The 22,895-nt window shown below is 40.6% G+C and overlaps 1 protein-coding gene across 3 annotated transcripts in view; it reads left to right on the top strand.

Annotated features, from left to right (window-relative positions):
* Nucleotides 1-22,341, top strand: part of PDE1C (phosphodiesterase 1C) — a 662,111-nt gene extending 639,770 nt beyond the window's left edge. For 2 of the 3 annotated variants that reach the window (XM_075271106.1, XM_075271107.1), the window contains 2 exons: nucleotides 20,052-20,117; nucleotides 22,172-22,341. In XM_075271106.1, the coding sequence (XP_075127207.1) occupies nucleotides 20,052-20,117; nucleotides 22,172-22,341 (236 nt within the window). Of the gene's footprint in view, nucleotides 1-9,345; nucleotides 10,948-20,051; nucleotides 20,118-22,171 lie in introns of those variants that run through there. The other variant, XM_075271101.1, reaches the window with a different exon arrangement.
* The last annotated feature ends 554 nt before the right edge of the window (nucleotides 22,342-22,895 follow it).

Here is a 22,895-nt window from a genome sequence, read left to right as displayed (position 1 = left end):
TGTCCAGGAAAGAAATTGTAGTCAAAAGGTCGGATGATAACAAGATCTATCAATTCTGCCGTGACAAACACAGCAATGGAGGTGCTTTGTAATAGTGAGATCAGTATGTGATGCGTGTTACACAAGTCTAAAATGATGGTCTGAAAAAAGGTGAAGAAGCCTCGACTTCAATAACATCATAAGAAGCATTGGCTGGAGTTTGCAAAAAAGGTATGAAAAGTGGATAGTAGAAGATTGGAAACGGGTGATATGGAGTGGTGAGACAAAAGTCAATAGATTGAGCTCTGATGGGTGAAAATGGGTCTGGAAGAAACAAGGGCAAACAGATTAAGAAATTAAAGTTTGGTGGAGGAAGCCTGATGATATGGGGTTGTTTTCACAGCCAAAGACGTTGGATACGTGACCAGGGTCAATGATGGTCTCAGTGCTGAGCTATATGTGAGTATCCTACAAGATGAGTCACTTTGTACTATGTACTATGTACTAAGTACTATGGGTGTGAAAAGGACAACATGTTGTTCCAGCAGGACAACGACCAAAGCATACATCAAGATCAGCGAAGAAATGGTTCAATGACAATAAAGTAGAGGTGCTGGATTGGCCCCCACAGTCCTCAGACCTCAATCAAATTGAACACCTGTGGGTAGATTTGTAAAAAAAAAAAAAAGCTGTAGTCATACAGGGAGTCGACCAATATGCACCAACATTGGGAACGTGTAGAAGAGACCTGGGATCAGATTTCGGTTGAGACATGCTTGAATCTGATTGAGAGCATACCCAGAAGGATCCAGTCAGTGTTGAAAGCCAAAAGTGGATTTATAAAGCACTAACTAAAAAATAAAATTTAGATTTTTAGGAACAAAACAGTAACCATGCAGTTTACAAGACAAGAATCTCCATAACTAATCATGTACTAAATAGTTGCAAGTCAAAATTATGTATGAGGTAGCCATGATGATTGCCTATAAAATGGTGGTAGTCTCAGTTTTAAAGCTGTAATGGATGATGAGATACAGAGCCGAAAAGTTAAAACTTCAGAACATTGTTACCCTTTTGCTAGTCAGTGTAAATGGAGAGGGGACATATTCCATAAAAAAGATATATACCAAAGTATCTTATATTCAGGGGCGTAACTACCATAGAGGCAGTGGAGGCGGCTCCCCAGTAGCCCCACACAATATAATATGCTCCACACAGTATAATATGCACCCCCCAGTGCCCCCCCCAGTATAATGTTCCACCGTGGATTAACACAATATAACATGCTCTACAATGGCCTTCACTCAGTATAATATGCTCTTGATAAGCCCCACACAATATAATATACTCCGCAGTGGCCCAACACAGTATTACAGGCTCCCCACAGTGCCCCTTCCCCCTGTATAAAGCTCCACAGTGGCCTATAGTATAATATGCACCCCAGAGGGCCCCCCAAGTATAATTTGCCACAGTGTACCCACTGTATATTGCTCCAAAGTGGCCCCATGCAATATATTTTGTCCCCAGAGCATCCCCCAGTATCATGTTCTAGAGTAGGCTACATACAGTATAATATCCTCCCAAGAGGGCCCCCTAGTATAATGCTCCTTAGTGCCCCCCAGATAATACTCCATAATGGCCCCACACAGAATAACATGCTCCATTGTAGCCCCACACAGTGTAATATACTGCCCAGAGGAGGTTCCCCCAGTATAATGTTCCATAGTGGCTACACACAGTATAATATGCTCTCCAGAACAGCCCCCAAGTATAATGCTCCACAGTGGCACCACAGAATATAACGTGCACACAGGAGGGCCCTCATTATAATGCTCCACATGGGCCCCACAGAATATAACATGCTCTCCAGTGAGCCCCTTCTCCCAGTATACTGCTCCACAGTGGCCCGACACAGTATAATATGCTATCCAGAGCCCCCACCCCCCCCAGTGTAATGCTCCACAGTGGCCCTACAGACTTCCTCAGTGCTATCATTATTATTATTATTATTATTATTATTATTATTATTATTATTATTGTTATTATATACTCTGGAATCTCTTCAGACCCCAGAGTATAATAAATGAAGCCCCAGGGGAGATAAAGGAAAATAACAAACAGTTATACTCACCTTGCCATACCTCTCCTGGACCTCCTTGCGCTGCTCCACTGTTACCGGTTGAGAAATAGAAATTGGATAGGTAGGTTTTAAGCCAAATTAAAGTGTGAATTGTGCCAAAGTTGCTCAACCTGAAACAAATCTTGGTCCCAAACTGAAACGAAAGGATTCTTGTGAGTTTCACCAGTCCCTGATTATAACCCTTCACACAATAACTCACCTTGAGTTCAGATAAATAATAGGACAGCATATGTTTTCTCACTCCTAATCACCAATATCCCTCCTTTTCCTTCCACGTTGTTGGTTCTGAAACTATCATCTTTAATTGATAAGTGTGAACTGAAATATTTTTGGAATTTTTATTCTTCCTCTAACACAATATTTCTACAGTACTGTTTTCATGCCTTGTAAGTGCTACAGATTTATTGTTGTTTGGGAGACAAATTTGTGTAAACCAAGTTGAAGAGTAATGAAGTATTGGCCTTTGAAAAAAAATAAAAAGCCAACAAAAATTATCCTGAGATTGAACAGATGTGAAGTCAAATAGTTTTTTAATACCAAATCGGTGGCACCAATAGAGTGATATAGTGGAATATGATTGTGGACTAGGCCGCAGTACATATCTGTTTGAGTGGTGGAAGTGATGGCAGGAACCAGGCAGCTGTGGTAACGTGTAGCAGTGCAGCAGGGCATAATATGATGGACAAGGCTGCAGGATGTCTGCCTGAGTGGTGGTAAGTACTAGGCAGCTGTGGCAAAATGTGTGGCAGTGCAGCATGGTAAGATATGATGTACCAGGCCACAGGACATGTCTGCCTAAGTGGTGGCAGTTGTGGTAACTGTTCAGGAGTAGTAGTCATCATCAGCAGTACAGTAAATTGAAGATTAGAATAAAGTGAGATGGGGACTTCACTATTCGGAGGCACCAGCCAGAACTGTTTAAAAATCTTCATGGATCATTGCCTGATTTATTTTCAAAAAAGTAATTTTTTCCATGCTACCTGTGGAAAGTATCATTCTTTTAGGTGTTATAACACTACTGGCAGAACTGAACACCCTATTGGCCATTTGAGGACAGAAAAAATAAAACTTTCATAGCAAACTGAGCAAGATCCTTCCACTGCTCTAAACTATTGGCCCAGAATTCCATGGGGTCAGTTATCTGCCGAACTATAGATGCATTCTGGATACGACTGTGCTGCATGGTGGGTGGGTAGACTGTTGTGGCTCCAATTAGTGCTCTGAGATGAAAAATTACTGGTTCATCATCTTCGAGATACCGTACTAGGCCGTGCTGCTGCTTTTACTCCTCCTGACACTTATGCCACGGGCAGATTAGGTGGATTACTGAGTGAAGAATTCACCCGCTTTACGAGCGCTCCCATTGAAGTGAATGGGAAGTGTTTAGAAGCGCTTGCGTGTACGGCTCGGAATGAGCCTAGCGCTTACGCTGTGTGAAGGGGCCCTCAGGAGCACCTCTTTTAAGCTACTATACAGGTTAATAGAGCTTCAAGCTACCATATTAATGCCATGCATCATACAGGGACGATGTGCTCTAAGTGCTAACTACAGCACAGCAACAATATTGGTGATCTAACTGCACATTTAGAGTTGGTGAGAAGCCATTCAACAGAAAACTAGCTGCAGGATATAGTAAAGCAGCTCTTCCCAATGTGTGGCTTCTCTGATTCAGACTCCTTAATTGACAAAACCGCATGGCTACAGGTGGAGGATGAGGATGGAGGGGGAGGAAGAGAACAAGAAGCAACAGTTAGCCCTGTAGATGATGGTGGCGGGAAACGATCAAGAGAGGAGGATCCAAAGGAGGTGGATGGGCCCTGCATGATATTGGAACTGGGGCTGTGCAATCTGAGTGGAACTAGCACCTAGCCTTGCTTTATTTCTGGATTGTGGCCATTGTTTTTCAATATACTAACACAGTAGGCTGTGAAAGCCATGTATTACCGTTGTCCATATTTGCTGCTCCACAGGTCAATGGTGGCATGCACCTTTTCTCAGATTAATGCATCCAAGAGAAGGCCCATGTTGTCCGCTACATGACAATATAAACAGGGACAGGTATTCTCCATCCAGGTTAAACTCACAACATCAGTTGAGGAAACAGTGGAATCCACTAACTAGTATGGTAGCAATTGCACTATTAGAAGCTTGACCAGGTGATTGGGTGCACATTGCTGTCTTCTTGGCCACACATTGCCTTATAGATGACTGACATTGGTGTGGAAGAAGAGGAGAAGTAGGGGTAAAAACTTGGTTATGATGATGATAACATGCTAGGTGTAGATGTGGCCTGCCTACAAGGAAGATTATGGGGAAGAGCAGGACAACCTTGCTCACTTCCCCTGCTAGAGCCATTGCCTCTATCAAGTTTATTTATTTATTTATTTAAAAAGAGAGTGAATTTTCATGTAAGTATGTATAGCTGTCTTCCTACATTTGTTCCTGCATAGCCATGGCTAAGTTTCTGCTTGCAGAAACTGTACTTATCATTTGGCAAAGTTAAAAAAAAATTCCCACACAGGAGGTGAATGCATGTAGTTGCTAGTTCCTGTCCACAAAAGAGTCATCATTGGCACTGTCATCATCATCTTCTCTGATTATTACTAACACATTATCATGGCCATACACACCTTCAGATGTCCCCTCTAGCTCCAATACCAAAACAACTAGTAGTAGTAGTAGTGCTACCCCCTGCCATTACCACCTCCACCACCAACAGTCATGTCTTCCTCCTCTGCTTGCACACAATGCTGACTGTTTTCATCTAGCCCATCAAAAAGAAGAGGAAGGCTACTCTGACTAGGAGAAATAGACTGTTTAGCAGTTGCTGAAGGAGGTGCTGGGTTGACAGTCCAGAAAGGCCCTATGGTAAATTACTTGTTATATAGGAGTAGGAACACATAGAAGCCTGACTCAAGATCACATCACTCTCAAATACAATATCTTACTGTGACTGAGATGAATCAGCTAAATAATCGAAAACTTAATCTTTACAACAATTATGCGGTTACTGGTGTTGCTAGCTTAACCCAAAAGCAGTTTTGCTCTTGCCACCCACATTCCGATTGTTAGCAGCTGCACTAGTGTTTCCTTCTGCCCCTCCTTTTGTCTACCACTTGTATATAATGGAGTAATTTTTTGTTAAGATTTGCGCATGCAAAATCAGCACTTTACTGTTAAAACAGCAGTATATATTTAATGAAAAAAATACTAACTCTTGCCTAAGAAAACTTCATACTAACAGTATGATAGCGACCATTTTCTCATAGCATGGCCATTTATATAGTTATTATTACACTAACAGGCTAGAAACCAACAAATTGCTAATACAGTACATTTTTTCATGTCCCATTGCACTTCTGTTCCCACTTCATGAGGTTTTTGCAAATTACTGTTCATGTTAGTCAATTTAATGACCGTGCAATTTCCCTTTTTGGTTCATGTGTGTTAGGCTTGGTTCACACATCAGTATGCCATCTGTCCGTTTGCATTCAGTTTGAGACTAAAAACGGACTGATGCACATACTGATTGTATACTGACACCTTTTTATGCTGATAGCAAACACTGTCCATCCCCTAGAGGACAGATAAGGGGATTAAAAGTAGCAATTGTAAACAGAGTAGAGATAAGAACATTTATTATATCTCCTTATCTCTACTCTGTTTACAATTGCTACTTTTAATCCCCTTATCTGTCCTGTAGGGGATGGAGAACGTTTGCTATTAGCATAAAAAGGTGTCAGTATATAATCAGTATGTGCATCAGTCCGTTTTTAGTCTCAAACTGGATTCAAATGGACGGATGGCATACTGAAGTGTGAACCAAGCCTTATGCTGTGTTCACACATCAGTATGCCATCCGTCCGTTTGAATTCAGTTTGACACTTTAAAACAGACTGATGCACATACTGATGCTAGGTTCACACCTGCGTTCAGCTGTCCGTTCTGTGGTTTCCGTCTTCTGCATGCCAGAAGACGGAAACCACAGACCGGGTCAGGCCGTGAGCGGCGGTGAGTGTTTTATGCTCTCCGCCGTGAAACCGTTTTTTTAATCCGGACACAGAGTACTGCATGTCTGACTCTGTGTCCGGATTATAAAACCCGGTTTCGCGGTTTCCGTCTCCTGCTCTGTTTTATGCAGGAAACGGAAACCTGAAGTACGGAGTGCCGGGCGCAGATGTGAAGGAGCCCTGATTGTATACTGACACCTTTTTATGCTGATAGCAAACGCTGTCCATCCCCTAGAGGACAGATAAGGGGATTAAAAGTAGAAATTGTAAACAAAGTAAAGATAAGGAGATATAATAAATGTCCCTGTGTCCTCCTTATCTCTACTCTGTTTACAATTGCTTAATCCCCTTATCTGTCCTCTAAGGGACTGACAGTGTTTGCTATCAGCATAAAAAGGTGTCAGTATACAATCAGTTTGTGCATCAGTCCGTTTTGAAGTGTCAAACTGAATTCAAACAGACAGATGGCATACTAATGTGTGAACATACCCTTAGCCAAATTATTGTCTGCTATCTGTAGGATATTATTACATTATCACAATTATTTTCAATTGTTTACCCCTTCTAGTTAAAGTGTTTCTAAAATCTAGTTCTAATATTGATTTCAATGAGTCTGATGCACCGCATCTAAAGTTGTTCTAAGTCCTGTTAGACCCAGATATTTTGCCTATACTATAAAGTCCTGAATCCAACTATATTGCAAATAAAAAAAAAATACTGCTACAATATGTTGGGAAGTGATAAATATAAATGAAGTGAGCAAAGTAAGAGCTGCTAGGGACCCAGATAGGATAGGTTATCAACTAAAGCTTGGCAGAGGCCTAGATGTCGGATGAAAACTGCGGCCTCTTGACAAAAAAACAAAAACAAAAAAACAAGCATAATCCCAAACATTTGTATAGTGGCTTTGCCTAGAATTGCAACTCAGTCCCTTTACGTGAAAGGGACTGAGTTGTGAACAGGCCATGGGCCATGTGTCCAATGAACATTACATGACCTGACCATCTGATCTGCAGGGGTCCAGGGTATCAAACTCTCGCTGATCTTTAGTTGATGATTTTCACATAAACAAACCAAATCTACTCTTGATCATTCAATGGAATATATTGCAGTCTTCTCTACTTTCACTTTAATCCTGTTAACATAGTGCAGCAGAAATGTATTGTGTACCTAGACTGGCACTTTCCATGACAATGCTATCAATTACCCTCATGTGAGCAGGTAATTAAGAGGTGGTAGAATTAAAATCTATGATAGCCAGAGACATAGACATAGATTTCAGCTGTGATTCATAGCAGTAAATCTTATGGACTGACGCATCCTGCTCTGGTCTGCCTTGATCCCTGCTCCGCTCTGCCCATTGTCTTAAAATGAGCCTGTCACCATGAAATTGATATGCAGGCAGCAAGATATAGCTCAAGAGAGGCTGAGTCGATGAATAGATAATTTTATAGGATATGATTCTGTATAACTGCTATTTCGTGTTAGAACCTCCCACCAGAGTCAGTTACTGCTTCTAAATATGAAAAAATAGAGAACTAAATGACATGTTATACTGAAATTTTTCCTACAAAACTATACACAAATCTGCTCAGTTTCTCCTACTCTGTAACATGATATCTGCAAATTAGACTGTATTTTCATGGTAACACGAGGCGGTTCATTGGTTAGTCTTGTAGTGCTGGAGTCCTGAGTTCAATCCTACCAAAGACAACATCTGCAAGGAGTTTGTATGTTTTCCCTGTGTTTGCGTGGGTTTCCTCCAGTGCCGCACCTCCCATGAGGCGATCTGAAGCGAGCGCTTCAGGCGGCACTATGCCAGGGCCTCAGGGAGGGCAGCATTTTTGCTAACCTAAGCCAGTCCAGGACAAGCTGTCCTGGACTGGCTTAGCACGGAGCGGTGGTTTGGGGAGGCCACTGGAGCAGCGCTGCTCCGGCAGCCTCCCCGCACGCTCAGGCAGAGAGCAGGCAGTCTCCGGGCCTGCTCTCTGCCGGCGAACGGCGCTAAGCCCCGCCCCCTTTCGAGGCGACATGCCCCCTCCGCTAAGCCACGCCCCCGCTCTGCCCCCTCCTCCCGGCGGGGGGGGGGGGGCGGCTTTCTGTACTTCGCTTGGGCGGCGAAAGGAGCAGGTTCACCCCTGGTTTCCTCCCACACTTCAAAGACAGACTGATAGGAAATTTAGATTGTGAGCACTATATGGAACAGTGACTGACTATGTCTGTAAAGCGCTGCGGAATATGATGGTGTTATGCAAGTAAGCAAAATAATAATAAGATTGCCTTTAAGAATTGCTTGTCTTCGTGTAAAAATGAGAAAGAGTTGGACCTTTAGCACTAAGAAAAAAAAAAGTTTGTGCTAAAGCTGTATTATTTCTGGGCTTAGGCCTGGTTCACATCTGTGTTCGGTATTCAGATCGGGAAGTCTGCTTGGGGATCCCCCGAATGGTATACAGAACACATTAAAAAGCAATGTGCAATGAAAGCACATGGACCCCATAGACTATAATGGGGTCCGTTTGTTTTCCGCGCGGTGTCCGCATGAGTCATGCAGAGAGAAAAGTACTTCATGAACTGCTTTCTTCTCCGCATGACTCGTGCGGACACCACACGGGAAGCACACTGACTCCATTATACTCTATGGGGTCCATGTGCTTTCATTGCTCCCTCTTTTTTTAATGCGTTCAGTATGCCATTCGGGGAGTCCCCAAGAAGACTCCCCAAACAGTATATCGAACACAGATGTGAACCAGGCCTAAGCTATGCTATTTCTGGTGTGCAAATGATAGTATTTTCCCCTTCCTGTAAATAATGCTATATGTGCAGTAATTGTAAAGAGGCAACCACATTGGCTGCTGCCCTATAGATCTTTCTCTTTCATGTGCAGCAAGAACTGGGCTGGCTGATGGATGGGTTGCGTAGGCAGCGATATAAGGCATCATTTGCTGTCTGTCTGTGTTTGGGGGGAGGTTTATGGCATATGTTTTTATAGTACAAAAACAAAATCAAGAGATCTTGTCCCACTCCTGAGCAAGAAGCTACAAGTGGACATCATCACCCACATGAGCAGTATTATACATGGTAACCTAAAGTGCATTCATTCATTCTTTTTGATATCCATGATGGTTTCTTTTCTCAGCAGCTTTCTCTCTGATGCAGGATCATTAGGGAAAGGACACCGAAAGTGACTCTCCTTTTCTTCTTCTTCTTATTTTTCAGATAAAGAAGAGTAAAAGAGAATGCCAATAACTTGCATCATTTTAGCTGTGCTTCTTCATTCTGTTCCTAATTCCACAAAGACAAGTCTCTTGGAAATACAAGGCATTAGCTTTATAAGCAAGGCATCCACTGGCTCCTTTACAGTTAAAGACTAGTTTTTTGTGTATTTTTTTTAACGCTCTCCTTTTTTTCTTGAATCAATTCTAAAACTGACTTGGCTTTTTACACAACAGGCAAAATCAGCAGGGGAACTGTAAAGCATTGACCGTTACAACATTATATTGGGGCTTAGGAACCCTTCAGTGAACTCAATGAACATTCACATGGAAATCATTTTGAAACCTGCACTACCGTACTCATTTTGGAAATGTAATTTCATGCGTCCCAGAAGTCTAAAATGTGTTTGCGCATGTGCTTGTTTAAGCCAAATGAAAGGATGCTCATCCTGCACTTACAGCAGAACTTCACAGATCCAAGGCTCTGCACCACAGCTTCACATGTGCTTCACGGGGTTCCACACTGTCTATTTGAGTGTTTTTATTTGTAATGTACAAGAGATACAGTATGTTATAGAGTTGATTTTATCACCAACGGCTTATATTTATTATTTTTTCATAATATGTGTTTAGTAAAAAAAGAAAAAAAAAAGTAACTAACTGAAGAACAGCCCATGTAATGTCTCATTTAATGTGGTAGAAGCTCATTTCCAGATTCACATTTCAAGGTCTTCCATAAATATTGGTTTGTTAAGGCACAGCATGCTGGGAAATCAGCTGTTTCCTGCATCTCATCTTTATACTTTAGCCAATGCACTGTACAAATGGCGAGAAGAAAAAAGGCTGGTATCAAATGGACAGAATGGACTCAAACTGTTCTTAGCTTTAGCGCTTATTATTTTTATATCTCTTTTTCTTCTAATATTTATCACAATTTGCTGTATCACTTCTTTACAAAGAAGGAGATTTGTTTTTCATTGAAAAAGGCTAGCCCTTATTGCACAATATTAGTTACTAAAGAGAATATGCTTGGAATACTTATCATTCAGTGGCAAGTCAATGGCGTTGCTGCATGTGGGATTGCTGCTGTTGCTGCCCTCTAACCTTCAATGGGGCCTATTTGGTAAATGGTGTAGATGGCCAATCCAAAGGGTTAATGATGGGCTTAGGCAAAATATGGCTTTGCAGTTATTGCTTGGCCACAGCTCTCAGTAAGCCTTGGTAAGATAAAACTGCTCATCATCTAGTCTACTATTCTGTATAGCAAAACATATACCGCACATACACTGACATAGATTTAAAAACCCACTTTGTATACTCTTCTTATAAAATCTCAAGTAGACCACAGTGCTGCCACATTACTTCAGCTGTTGGATGGGTTTATACTATATAAATGATGCTATTTGCACCCTGTAGTCACATCTGTACCAGTAGGAAACCATGATAGGGGACACTGTGAAATGCAGAACACTTACAGTATGATGGCGACAAATTGCTGCACCGTCCATCTTTATCAAAGTAACATAATGAGAATAGACATGTTTAGTAAAACTACTCTATTTCACTTTCATGATACATCTTCTGCAAACTGTCATAGATGGCTTCATTATAATAAATAATGGCTTGATACACACATGGTGAGACGAAAGTGACAGAAGGCTACTTCACTTCTATTTCTGGAATGAACTGCTTGGACTGATACTTTCCTGTTGAGCTTTTAAGATCCAGGCAGCAATATAATGGTTAATATTCTTCAGACCCGTAAAAAAAGATTTTCCAAGCTTTACATACTGATGAGCTATCATTAGAATAGGTTATGAACATCTTATTGGTGGGGGTCCCACAATTCACTTGCTATCAAGCACAGCACCATACATTGTATAGGGGCTGTACTTACTATTTAAGCTCAGCCGCATTACACTTAAACCTGTACCATGTGACTGATGAATGTGACATCACTGGAAATGTGAGAAGACCACAGACGACCTCTCCAAACAGTTAAGGGGAATATTTCCATTTTACTATCAGGTGTCTGATCTGCCGGTATCATGTTAGTAAACAGGATTTGCTGAGCAGGTTGGGGCCTCATGCTCACAACCATCAGTAAAAATGGAATGGATGGCAAACGGATATATATTATATATATAGATATATAGATTTACGTAGGGAAGGTTGTCAATCTGTAATACAACTGCCCACTGGACTCCTATAGATTAATGAGAAGGAACTGTAATGAATAGGTTACTCCGGATCTTTTCCGACAAAACTATATATCGATTTGTTCTCTTACTCAAACTTAATGAGGAACGTGAAACATTCCCTTTAAGTCCTAATATATAATAGAAGACTTTATTTCTTATAAGCAATTCCCTCCGTTCACATATATCTATTGCTTTTGCAAAATAATGTACCAACACTATTGTAAAGTTGTTGTAGTAAACTCTATTAAGGCTGAGGCCAGACATTGCGGAAATGCAGCTTAGGGCTCGTTCACATCTGCGCCCGGGAGTCCGTTCTGCAGGTTACCGTTTCCTGCTCAAAACTGGGCAGGAGACGGAAACCTGCAGGCATCTTTCCAAACCCATTCATTTGAATGGGTTTGAAAAGTATCCGGCCGTGAGCGCCGGTGAGCATTTCATGCTGTCCGCGGCGAAACCATTTTTTTTAAAACCGGACACAGAGTCGGACATGCAGTACTCTGTGTCCGGTTTAAAAAAAAAAAAACGGTTTCGCCGCAGAGAGCTCAAAATGCTCACCGGCGCTCACGGCCGGACTCGGCATGACAGATTTCCGTCTTCTGCATGCAGAAGACGGAAACCTGACAACGGAGTCCAGACGCCGGTGTGAACCCAGCGTTATTTTGTTGGAGTTTTTCATGCGTTTTTTTTTTTAGTCAAAGCCAGAAGTAGATTGAACAGAAGGTAGAAGTATCAGAGATTCCTATATAATTCCCATTCCTTTGTAGAACTCAAAACATATATTATGGCAAAAATGTGTGATTAAAACTTCCAAACTTTATTGAAAACCTCTAAAAAACACAGATATATAGTGATGGATTATGTTAAGCTATTCGCCCTGTTGTGATGTCATCCCTATATTAGTGTGTGTATAGGGATTTATGGGCAAAACGCATATTGACTATCATCCACCGCAATATACACGGTGAATGAAACGATAAAGACACTCCTATTAAGAATCTCAGGCCAGTTCACATTTGCATGAGATCAAAACGTGGGAATGCCAATCAATCCACACCCTTCCATACTCAAATACACACTTCTGTGCACTAAGAGGCGTGTAGCCTAAGGTGTACGACTATAGAGAGATTCCGTATCAATCCTGCATACGATATACAGCAGCCTATAATTCATACGGACACAATGCTTTAGATAGACTCTCTAGTATATTATATATCATTAGGTTGCACTATGTGCTAGGTCTGTCTCTATAGTTGTTCAGCAGAGAAACAGCCATAAACCTATTGGCACTTCCCAACAAGTAGTGAACTGAAACCCTGTAGCTCATAAGAACAAGCATTAAGGGTATAAAAGAGTTTGATCCCTGTTTAGTAAATAACTCCTGCTTATAGTGGGATACGATAGTTGGTTATTGTCTAGATTAAATTAGTAACAATATAACCTTTTGCCACTACAAGCCAAACAACTAACTCTCAACGCGTTTCTCTTGGCCTTTCCCTTTTGACCAAGTTCCTCAGGAGAGTAACATATATACGGAGCTAATTCAATGACCCCAAAATAATAAAGATGCGGTGCGGTAAAAACCGCAGTTCTCGGCGCCCTGATGGTGGACGCCGATACTTGATGTGAGCCCATTCCTTTGTAGCTTTCATTGGCTTTGATGCAAAAAATGCAGCAAAATCTGCAACAAAAAAGTCTAAGTAGTTTTGTGGGCCCAAAAAGTACAAGTAAAAGCTAACTAGCTTATTTCTAAATGATAGATAAAGAATTGCCTCCATTTACAAAGAGCGCACAGTTAAAAACACATGTATTACTGGCACCTACAAACATGAAGAAACAGAAAAGAAAGATTAGTGTGCACAACAATAATTTTTGGTATAAGATGTTATAGGGTGTGAAGTATGGTTTATGTCATAGCCAGATTATTTACTAAAAGTTGTTCTTTAAAGCGGTTTTACCATGAACATAACAAGGTTTCATATTGTAGTTAAATGGGTTTCTAAATATAAGTAATTCAACATTTTGCAGAGTTTCAAGGATTTTCTCTACCCAGCTTAGATTTCCTCTAGTTATCTTAGTGATGACAATTAGAGATGAGCGAGTACTGTTCGGATCAGCCGATCCGAACAGCACGCACGCATTGAAATGAATAGACGTAGCCGGCACGCGGGGGGTTAAGCGGCCGGCCGCCGTCAAAGCGGAAGTACCAGGTGCTTCCATTCATTTCAATGCGTGCGTGCTGTTTGGATCGGCTGATCCGAACAGTACTCGCTCATCTCTAATGACAATCTTTTGTGTTGTTTAGTTGCCAATGGATAAGGATCCTGAATGCAGCCATGGTTTTCGTATTGTGGTCAGGTGATACATGCACCGTCCCTGCCTAATAACCTGTCCACAATAAGGAAATCATAGCTGTGTTCTGTCAAGTGTCAGACCGTAGAACGTTTCCACATTCATGCACATAGCCACTGGCAACCTATCAAGACACATAAGATTGCTTATTTTTGGTAAAATTGTTCCAACAATTTCTATTTGTATGTCCAATCTGATCTTCCAATTAGATTTAAAGGTATTTTCCAGGATTATGATTTCCATGACCTATGCTTAGGATATTTCATCAATATCAGATAGATGCTGGTCTATCTTCAGCCATCCGCACCAATGAGCTGTGTGAAGAGGCTGCAATGTTCAGAAAAGAGCTGCAGATGTTTTACTGCTTACCAAGTACAGTCCCATACATTGTATAGCAGCTGTACATGGTGTTGCAGCTCAGCCCCAGTCACTTGGATGAGACTGAGCTACAAACAAGTTATATGACCAATAACCCGACTTGTGAACTCACCGAGCCCTGCTTTCTTTTTGAAGATCTGATAAGTGCGTTGTTGGATAGTGGACCACCAACAATATGTTATTGCTGACGTATCCATAGGATAGGTCATTACTGTTTATTTTTGGGAAGAGAAAAAAACTTTAATAATCTATATCATAGCCTAGAGGACAAAGCACTGTAAAAAAATAAAACTGCCTGATGCCAAGGCAAGCTAACACCAGGATTACTGCACGTCTTATTATTATAATTATTATTAGTAATTAGGGATGAGCGAGTAGTATTCAATCAAATACCTCCCCACCATAGGTATGCGTGTAAGCGGCCGAACACCAAGGGGTTATATTCGAATATTCGATGCGCTTAACCCCTTGGTGTTCGGCTACTTACACTCATACCTATGGCGGGAGGTATTCGATCGAATACTACTTGCTCATCTCTATTAGTAATCTCTATTTCAAGGACCATTTGCAAATTTCCATATATGGGCTCCACTGAATGATCATACACAAGCAAATCCATATTTTCTAGCTGACTGTCTGAGCTAAATCTATTTATCTAACAATGTGGCAATCAAGTCTATAGCTATATCGCAACACCGAAAAACAAATCTAGTGCTGTAAGCCAGGCTCACATAATGTTTATCTGTTTATAGACAAAAATAAACCTTTTTTTTAGAGAGAAACAGAATGCAGAATATTTATTGGCGTCAACCTTGAAGTGGCCGATTTGTGTTAATTTAATGAGGTTATCCAAGTTTTTACAAATGATGCTCTATCTTTAAAAAAACACTGTCAATATTGGATCATTGGGGTACCACACTTAGGAAGGCGATTGAAGGGTTTGCTGTCCTCATTATTTTCATTGTATTGGACTGTCAGGGTATCGTCCAATGCAAGTAAGTACAGATAGCATTGGCACACAATGTAAACAATTACAGCTATTCACAGCTTGGATGGTTGAAATGGACTGAGGTAACTTTCTCTCTGACAGTTCTTAGAGCAGGAGAAAAAGGGAGCAGTGTGAAGCAGCATCTGATACAATACACTGAAACTCTGCACACAGTACACACAAATAGCTATTTGAGTCAGGGGAGTATTATAACTCTGCAGATAAAAATCATTATAGCAACTCACCTATTATATCATCACCCTATTGGTTTCTAAGATAGCACAGATACAGTGTCAAACTGAGGTTCTCAAAGCCCACCAGTAATATTCATTCTCGGGTCCAACATGCAAGTATTACATGGTGGAAAAACTGGGATCACATATTCAACTTTTCCATAAAGAAAGGGTTCAAATGTATGAATGATGCTGAACTGGGGCGACACAATTACACCGCTAGAATAGTCCTTGTGAATTAATATTAACCCCATAACATCACATTAAAATTGCAAAAACCCTCCCCAAAATTTCACTTTTTATTGCAAAAATTTTATGGCTCAAATGAAATTTAAAAAATTTATGGCTCAAAATAAATAGCTGGCTCATAACTCTGGTACCTTATGTGCATTTTAACCCTTTAGCAAGCTATCACGTTTTAGCCTTAAGCCAGTAACATTTTATCCCTCTCTGCATTCATGCTTTCAGAACTTTTTACATTTTATGTCATTGTAGATTTACGGTAGAGTAGAAATAAATTTTGCTGCATACTAGATCAATCAATGTTTTGACGTTTCGGTCGTTGGACCTTCATCGGAATAGATCTAGTGCATAGCATGGCATGGAGAAGTGTCAGGCCCTAACACTTCTCCCTGCCATGCTATGCACTAGATCTATTCCGATGAAGGTCTAACGACCGAAACGTCAAAGCATTGATTGATCTAGTTTGCCTTTTTCAGTTTTTTTCTTTGCACTGTGTCAATGGCGTTTGTTCTATTGTAAAATAAATCATTACACCTTCCCAATGCAAATATAGTGTGTGCAACAAAATTTATTTCTACTTGATTATGTAGGTCGAAGGATCTTTTTTTGCTAGCACCACAACTCTGCTATAAGAGTGTGCGGTACCACCGTTATTTTGTATATATGTATTGTAGATTTACGGGACATTGCATTTTGTGGGTACATATGACTTTTGATCAGTTTTTATTGCTTTTAAAGAGGACTTTTCATATCCTCATGCACAGGCGGTTTTATATACTGCTAGAAAGCTGACATTGCACTGAATACCTTTGGAAAAGTTCTACCAGAATATATCGCTGTACAAGTCTGTATCCCTATAATGTTTATGTTAAAGAGTTTCTCCATTTTGGACAATTGCTACTTGTTACAAGGGTCTCTTGACAATACATTGATCACAAAGTGTCCTCCTTCTGGGACCGCCCGCTATTAACAGTAATCTGTAGGAGAACCTGACAATAAATGGCTTTCCAGCCACAGAAAAATAAAGTTAAAAGCGCTTAATAGAGGTATGACAATAAAAGTTTACTCACCCCTCTATGATCCCCCCACCCATGTTCACAGGCTGCCCAGATCTCCCCTGAACTATGTTTCCTGGTGTCTCCTAAAACACATAGGAAATGCTCCAAGATGCCTTTCCAGCCAATCACTGGTCAGGGTCGTGATCTGGAAGGGATTTCCCATGTGTATGGAACAGCGAGGGATCGAGGAGGGTAGATTTTTAAGTTAGCATGTCCTTATTAAACTTTTTTTTTTTCATGGGCTGTAAAACCCAAGCACCAACTTACAGAATGACCGCAGAGTAAATGAAGTATTACAGTGCTAATACAAATCAATCGGTTGCTTGAGTGGTGCAGGAGCAGACCAGTCCTCCCGAGTGAGACGCATTCTATGTAACAGCTCTCTCTTGACAACACATGAGGATCTTGAATAGTGGATACCTCGATTGACTGAAATGGAGTTTCCAAGCTAGACAACCCTTTTAACTTACTGCACATGTATTCCATCATGGTATTCAGAATGTGGATACCACAAACAAGTGCAGTCAATTGTATGAAAACAAAAGGGTAATGGATGTGCCCAAACTATACCACAAAACATAGAATATTGCGAATCACCAAAAATATAAGGTAAGTCTTACTGGAACTCAATATAGTTTAAAACTGCACATCTACTGTCACATTTTTATCACACTGATGAAATCTCTGTGTGGCAAATGTAGGTTCACATAATTCACATTTATTGTCTGATAAAAATGATGAGACAGTAGCTTTGTTTTCCTACAGCATCTATAATGTACTGGTCCTGGAGGATCTGGTGAGTAGTTGCTATATAGGATAAGGTATGTATACAATGTAACAGATGAAAGGATAACTCTAGGTTCACACGTGCGTTTGGTTTTCCATTCTTTGGGTCCACATTCTTGGGGACCCAAAAACCAGAAACTCAATCTTGTGGGAACCCACAGACCCCATAAACTATAATGGGGTCCACTGGGTTTCAAGCATATTGGGGATGGAATCCCCGAAAGGAGTCCAAGCACTGGTGTGAACCCAGCCTAAGTCAGTGCTGCTATATATGCCATTTTGCTTTATGACCTTCATAGCTCATAACATTTTTTACATCAATCATGTAAAAATTTATGTAATTCTGTTTGTAAAATTCAGAATCCAATATTTTTTTCATTTTTTATAATTCCATGATAATTCTATAATTTTCATTAGAAAGCAGATGTTTGGTACACATGGAATGTCTTTATGTGATGTAAGTGAGAAGGGAATTAATAATATTCCTATTTACATATTGCACCTTTTAACTTAGATATCCAGCAAACTAGAGCTTGCTACAGAAGATTAGGGACGCAAACAAGTAGCTTAAGGTTTGGTGTAAGGAAGGAAGGACTACGGACACCTCAGCAAGGATGAGCTGCACCTCAATGGGGAGGGTACAACTGTGTTTACCTTGAAAACAAAAGTACACAGGCTAAATGGGACATATGTAATAGCATCTTAAATATATCCTGTGAAATATTTGTATTGAAAAATGTCACCGTCAGGAAGGAGTTGGGACCCGGTAGAAGGTTTACAGCGCAGGGTGTCTGTATTTGCAGATGATAACTTTCCAGAGTAGTCAAAACAGGATAGTAGAATATTACAGCTGGATCTATAGAAGCTGGTAGTATGAGCGGAGACTTGGCAAATTAAGTTTAAGGTAGACAATTGTAAGGTCATGTATTTTGGTAGAAGAAATAAAATGTGTGCACATGGTACTTAATGTTAAATTACAGGATAAGACTGCCATTGAAAAAGACTTGGAAATTATAGCAGCCAATTATGGTATACATGTAAAGAGACATAAACACTCATAACAAGAACATACTTATACCTCTATACAAACCACTAGTACAACCAAGGACAATGAAAATAATTATGGTAATGAGTGGATTGGAGTACAGAAACAGATTTGCAAATTTGGGATTATTCCATGTAGAACAAAGTTGGCCACTAAGAGATCTAATCACAATGTACAAATACATAAGGGGACAGCACAAAGAACTTTTATAATGATGTTTTTACAGCTAGTCCTGTGACAGGAAAGGAAATGTTCTTTACTCTACTACTAGACAAAAGAACATTTCACCAGCATCACAGACAGGGATTTTTTTTTTTTTTTTACTATTACAGCAGTAAATCTATGGAACTTACTGCCACAAGCTGTAGTGATGGTGGGTTCATTGTACAAGTTCAAAAAGGGCCTGGATGCCTGTAACATCTCTGCCTGTTCTGGTCTCTGCACCACTCTTTCCTCGCATGCTGCGGCGCAGGAGGCGTGTGCAGTTTGATAACTTGCTTAAAGTTCTTGGTTGCATTGTCTGAACACTGTCCTATTCCTTCACCTTGTTAATTGATTTTTCACCACACCCATCTCCTTCACCTTCATTTCCCTCTGCTCCTCTAAGAGTTAAGTTTTGTTTTGCCATGTGATTGACAGCCTGCCTTCCTATCAGGTTCAGGGTGGGTTCTTCCTCCCTATTTATTCTTGGCTCACATTCACATTGATGCTTGCTATTGCTTTGTGCATGCTGGCTTTTTCTTGCTGTTTTTTCGTGTATTCTGATTCTTTACCTCTGTCTTTCCCTATTGACCACTTTTTTGGATATTGATTTTGACACTGCATTGCTCAACTGTTACTCACCCCTGGCTAGCTGACCTCCCTTTGTTGTCATTTGTCTTGTCTGCATTTTTTTTCACGTATTTAGAAAGGGCCCATCTCCAAGTTGTCTCCTATCACTTAGGATAGGACCAGCAAGCAGGAGGGGACAGTGGGGGGTTTCAGACCAGGGCTCACTGTCTCTTGTGCCCCTTTCTCCAGGGTTCAGCAGCTACTGGGGAATTGTCGTCCTAGCAATTCCCTAACAATGCCTTTCTTGAGTGGAAAAATATTACAGATTAGTTTACATTTTTGGTATAGATAAGTTGATCCCAGGTTTTATAGTGATTGCCAGGTTTGGATTTGGGAAAGAATTTTTGGCGTCAGCCATATGGTTTTTTTTTTTTTTTTGCCTTCCTTTGGACTTCATGAACCTGTTTCTTCATCCAACCTCATGTTACTATGTCTGTATGAAAGAGATGTTACTCCACAGGGTAATGGTTCCTTTATTTACAGGCAAACTTCTATTGCATCACATGATTTCATATTGTCATGGATAACTAGAAAACAATTCATATTTAATAGAAATCATAATAGTATTTTAACAATTTATTTATGTATTTTTCCATAGGGAGGAATTCTAAAATGGATGATTCTTCCTGCACTGTGGATTCTCCGTATCTGCTAAAATTACCTGGTAAGCTTTCTATGCAATGAGAAATGATCACAATGCACTTATGCAACATCCTGGGGCTTTCAAGGAGGATATAATACTGGGGGAGTTGGCCGAAAATGGCAACCACTCTTTGTGCAGATCCTAAGGTGGCACAATTTTAATGCGGTTGGAGTTCATTAATAGTAGAGTGTTCCCCTGGGGTACTCCCTGCTATGGGTCTCCTGTGTGTTGGTGTTTTGGGATGCCCTTGATGATCGATGCAAAGGAGACATGGTGGCAGTTAAACAGGCAATGCTTGAGGCACATTTTACGTTACATAGGTTCTTCCAGTCACAAGTATCATGAAAGCCCAATTGACTTGCAGCAAGTAACATCAATACTTTTGAGCACCCTACAAACATGGATGGCAATGTTGTCTATTCTTTATTCGCTCCTCTAGTTCTCTCCCCAATTCTATTGTGGTGAATTTCTGGTGAGATATTCAATTACACAAGCAATTTTTCTTCTCTGGGGTCCATGGGTGTGGGGCAACCTGTCTTGGCCTAACTACCACAAACTAACCCTAGAGAAGTGATGGAACTTGCTCACATATGTCCACACTGTCCTATAGCTAAATAGGTAACTGTCTATAAGAGGCCCTAAACTGCCTAAAAGCTGGGGTTGCTATATAACAGCCAACTTACCCCACCTTATAGAAAGCCCAGAGCAGTAGTCACTCCCATTTACACAGCAGTATAGGAATGGCCTGTTAATGCCTCAGGAACCAGCATAAAGCTGGTAAATTATAATCATCATCATAAAACAGCACAAAACATGTTATTCATACAGCAATGGGGACACTGCACTTACATCTATGGGTGTCTACTCTGACTTTATTTACACAAATGGGATAAAATTTGATGTATAACTCAAGTGGATTTTCAGATATTTGGTATGAGTATACTGTAAAACTTTCCCTGTCTCTTGTATTTTTATCCACACTCTCCCTGGCTTTCCAGGCATTTTTTATCCAAGGTGCAGCATTATGGAGATAATGCACAAAGGTATGGTGGCCTCAATGGTTACAGGGGCTTATGGGACCTTGTCCTCTTACAGGCCCTAGGCTGGCACAGTGATGGTGCAGCATTCCCCAGGGCACTTCCTGCTACTTGTCTTCTGTGTGATGGTGTTTCGGCACAGGAAACAGGATGGCAGTTGAATTAGGCATATCTCACAGATCAGTTCATTTGGCACAGTTTCATTCAGTTATAGCGTAATATGGAGGTACATTAACTTACAGCAGCAGGCTCTACACGTATATCACTTATGGACAGGAGCAGATATTGTTCTTAATTCATGCTTTAGTCTTCTTACCTTCCCACTTTGGCAATATGGGGCTGTCCCTGGGACCTGAACCTCCTTCCCAACCATTATTGAGGAAGAGCAGACATCTGTATGCCATGGATACCTAAGTTTACACGCTGTTTAGCAGTGACAATGTTAAATAATCAGCAGATTCACAAAGTCTTGGTTCTACAAGCATGGGGTCCAGTGGCGTGAGACTGTCTGTGAACCCTATCTGCTGCTAACTAGCCTGAAGAGCTATAAGTGTTCTACCACAATCTATGTACCTGATTTAAAGCTAGCTACTATTTGAGGTGAAGAGGACATCACCTCCTTGCTGAAGACTGAGGCTGCCAGCAACCACTAAACTCTTTCCACCATTGAGTATAAATCACTCCTGCCTGCTCAGCAACATAGAATTGGCAGATCAATGTTGAGTATACAAGTGATGAGTATACAGCATAAAGCTGGGGAATACAAATAGTCATTAATAGACATTATAAGAAAGTACAGAACAATTCAATCCATTGGTGGTGGCCTATTTTGGGGACATTGCTTCTAACTACATGTTATCTCTGAATCAGAAATAAACCATATTGGCAAATAATTGGCTTTACAGTCATCCTCAAATGGTGTTGTCTTCTTGAATTGTTTCCAAGTTTGAACCCACAAGAGAACTCTTTAGTATTCTGGTAGCCACTTCCATCTGCATGTGACCATATTGTAAATGGATTTATCTGTTTCTTTTCCAGTGCTCAAACCACAGCTCAGATACTTTAAGAGACCCACTTACTGTACAACAACCCGCCTGCCCAGCTTCCACAAGAAAACAGAGGAAAATGTGGCAAAATACAGACCAGTAGACCAAAGAGGAAGAATGAAAAAAATCCAGCATATTTCCATTCACTGGAACAAAAAGTGATAATCATTCTGAAGCTATTTTGGTTTAGTTAATATTATGGACTATTTTTAATTGCCATAGATTATGCAACAATGCTGGAATATGCAACATAACACTGAGCGTAGACTAGGTGCATATCACTTATAAAGAGATGTCACTAAATTATTCCCTTTAATCATAATGTATAATAGTGTTACTTTCTATTGCTGCAGTGAGGTTCCAGACTTGTACGAAGCGTAAACTGGACCCATTTCTATTCATGTGTGCCTTTCTCTTTTTTACAACCCAAACATGTCCTAGCACCTACTGTATCATGTTCTGCAACTTTACAATCATATCACTAGGTCAGCTTTCTGATGGCAAAACCTAAAGAAATATCATTTTATGACCCAGATCGGAGTATGCAAATGTACCTAAAATATTCAGAGTTGGTGGACACTTAAGCTTACTAGTCCTGCAGCCTGGGCAGTTATTTGGTACTACATCACACCCACAAGGCAGGAATGACATGTTTCCCTCACAAGTAATAACATTGCTTATGTGAGACAGAACTATTAGGGCACTCTTAATGTAAT

Source organism: Leptodactylus fuscus, chromosome 4, assembly GCF_031893055.1.
Source record: "Leptodactylus fuscus isolate aLepFus1 chromosome 4, aLepFus1.hap2, whole genome shotgun sequence".
Lineage (NCBI taxonomy): Eukaryota > Metazoa > Chordata > Amphibia > Anura > Leptodactylidae > Leptodactylus > Leptodactylus fuscus.
Note: the sequence above shows the minus strand (reverse complement) of the source record. Positions and strands in the feature narration are given on the sequence as shown.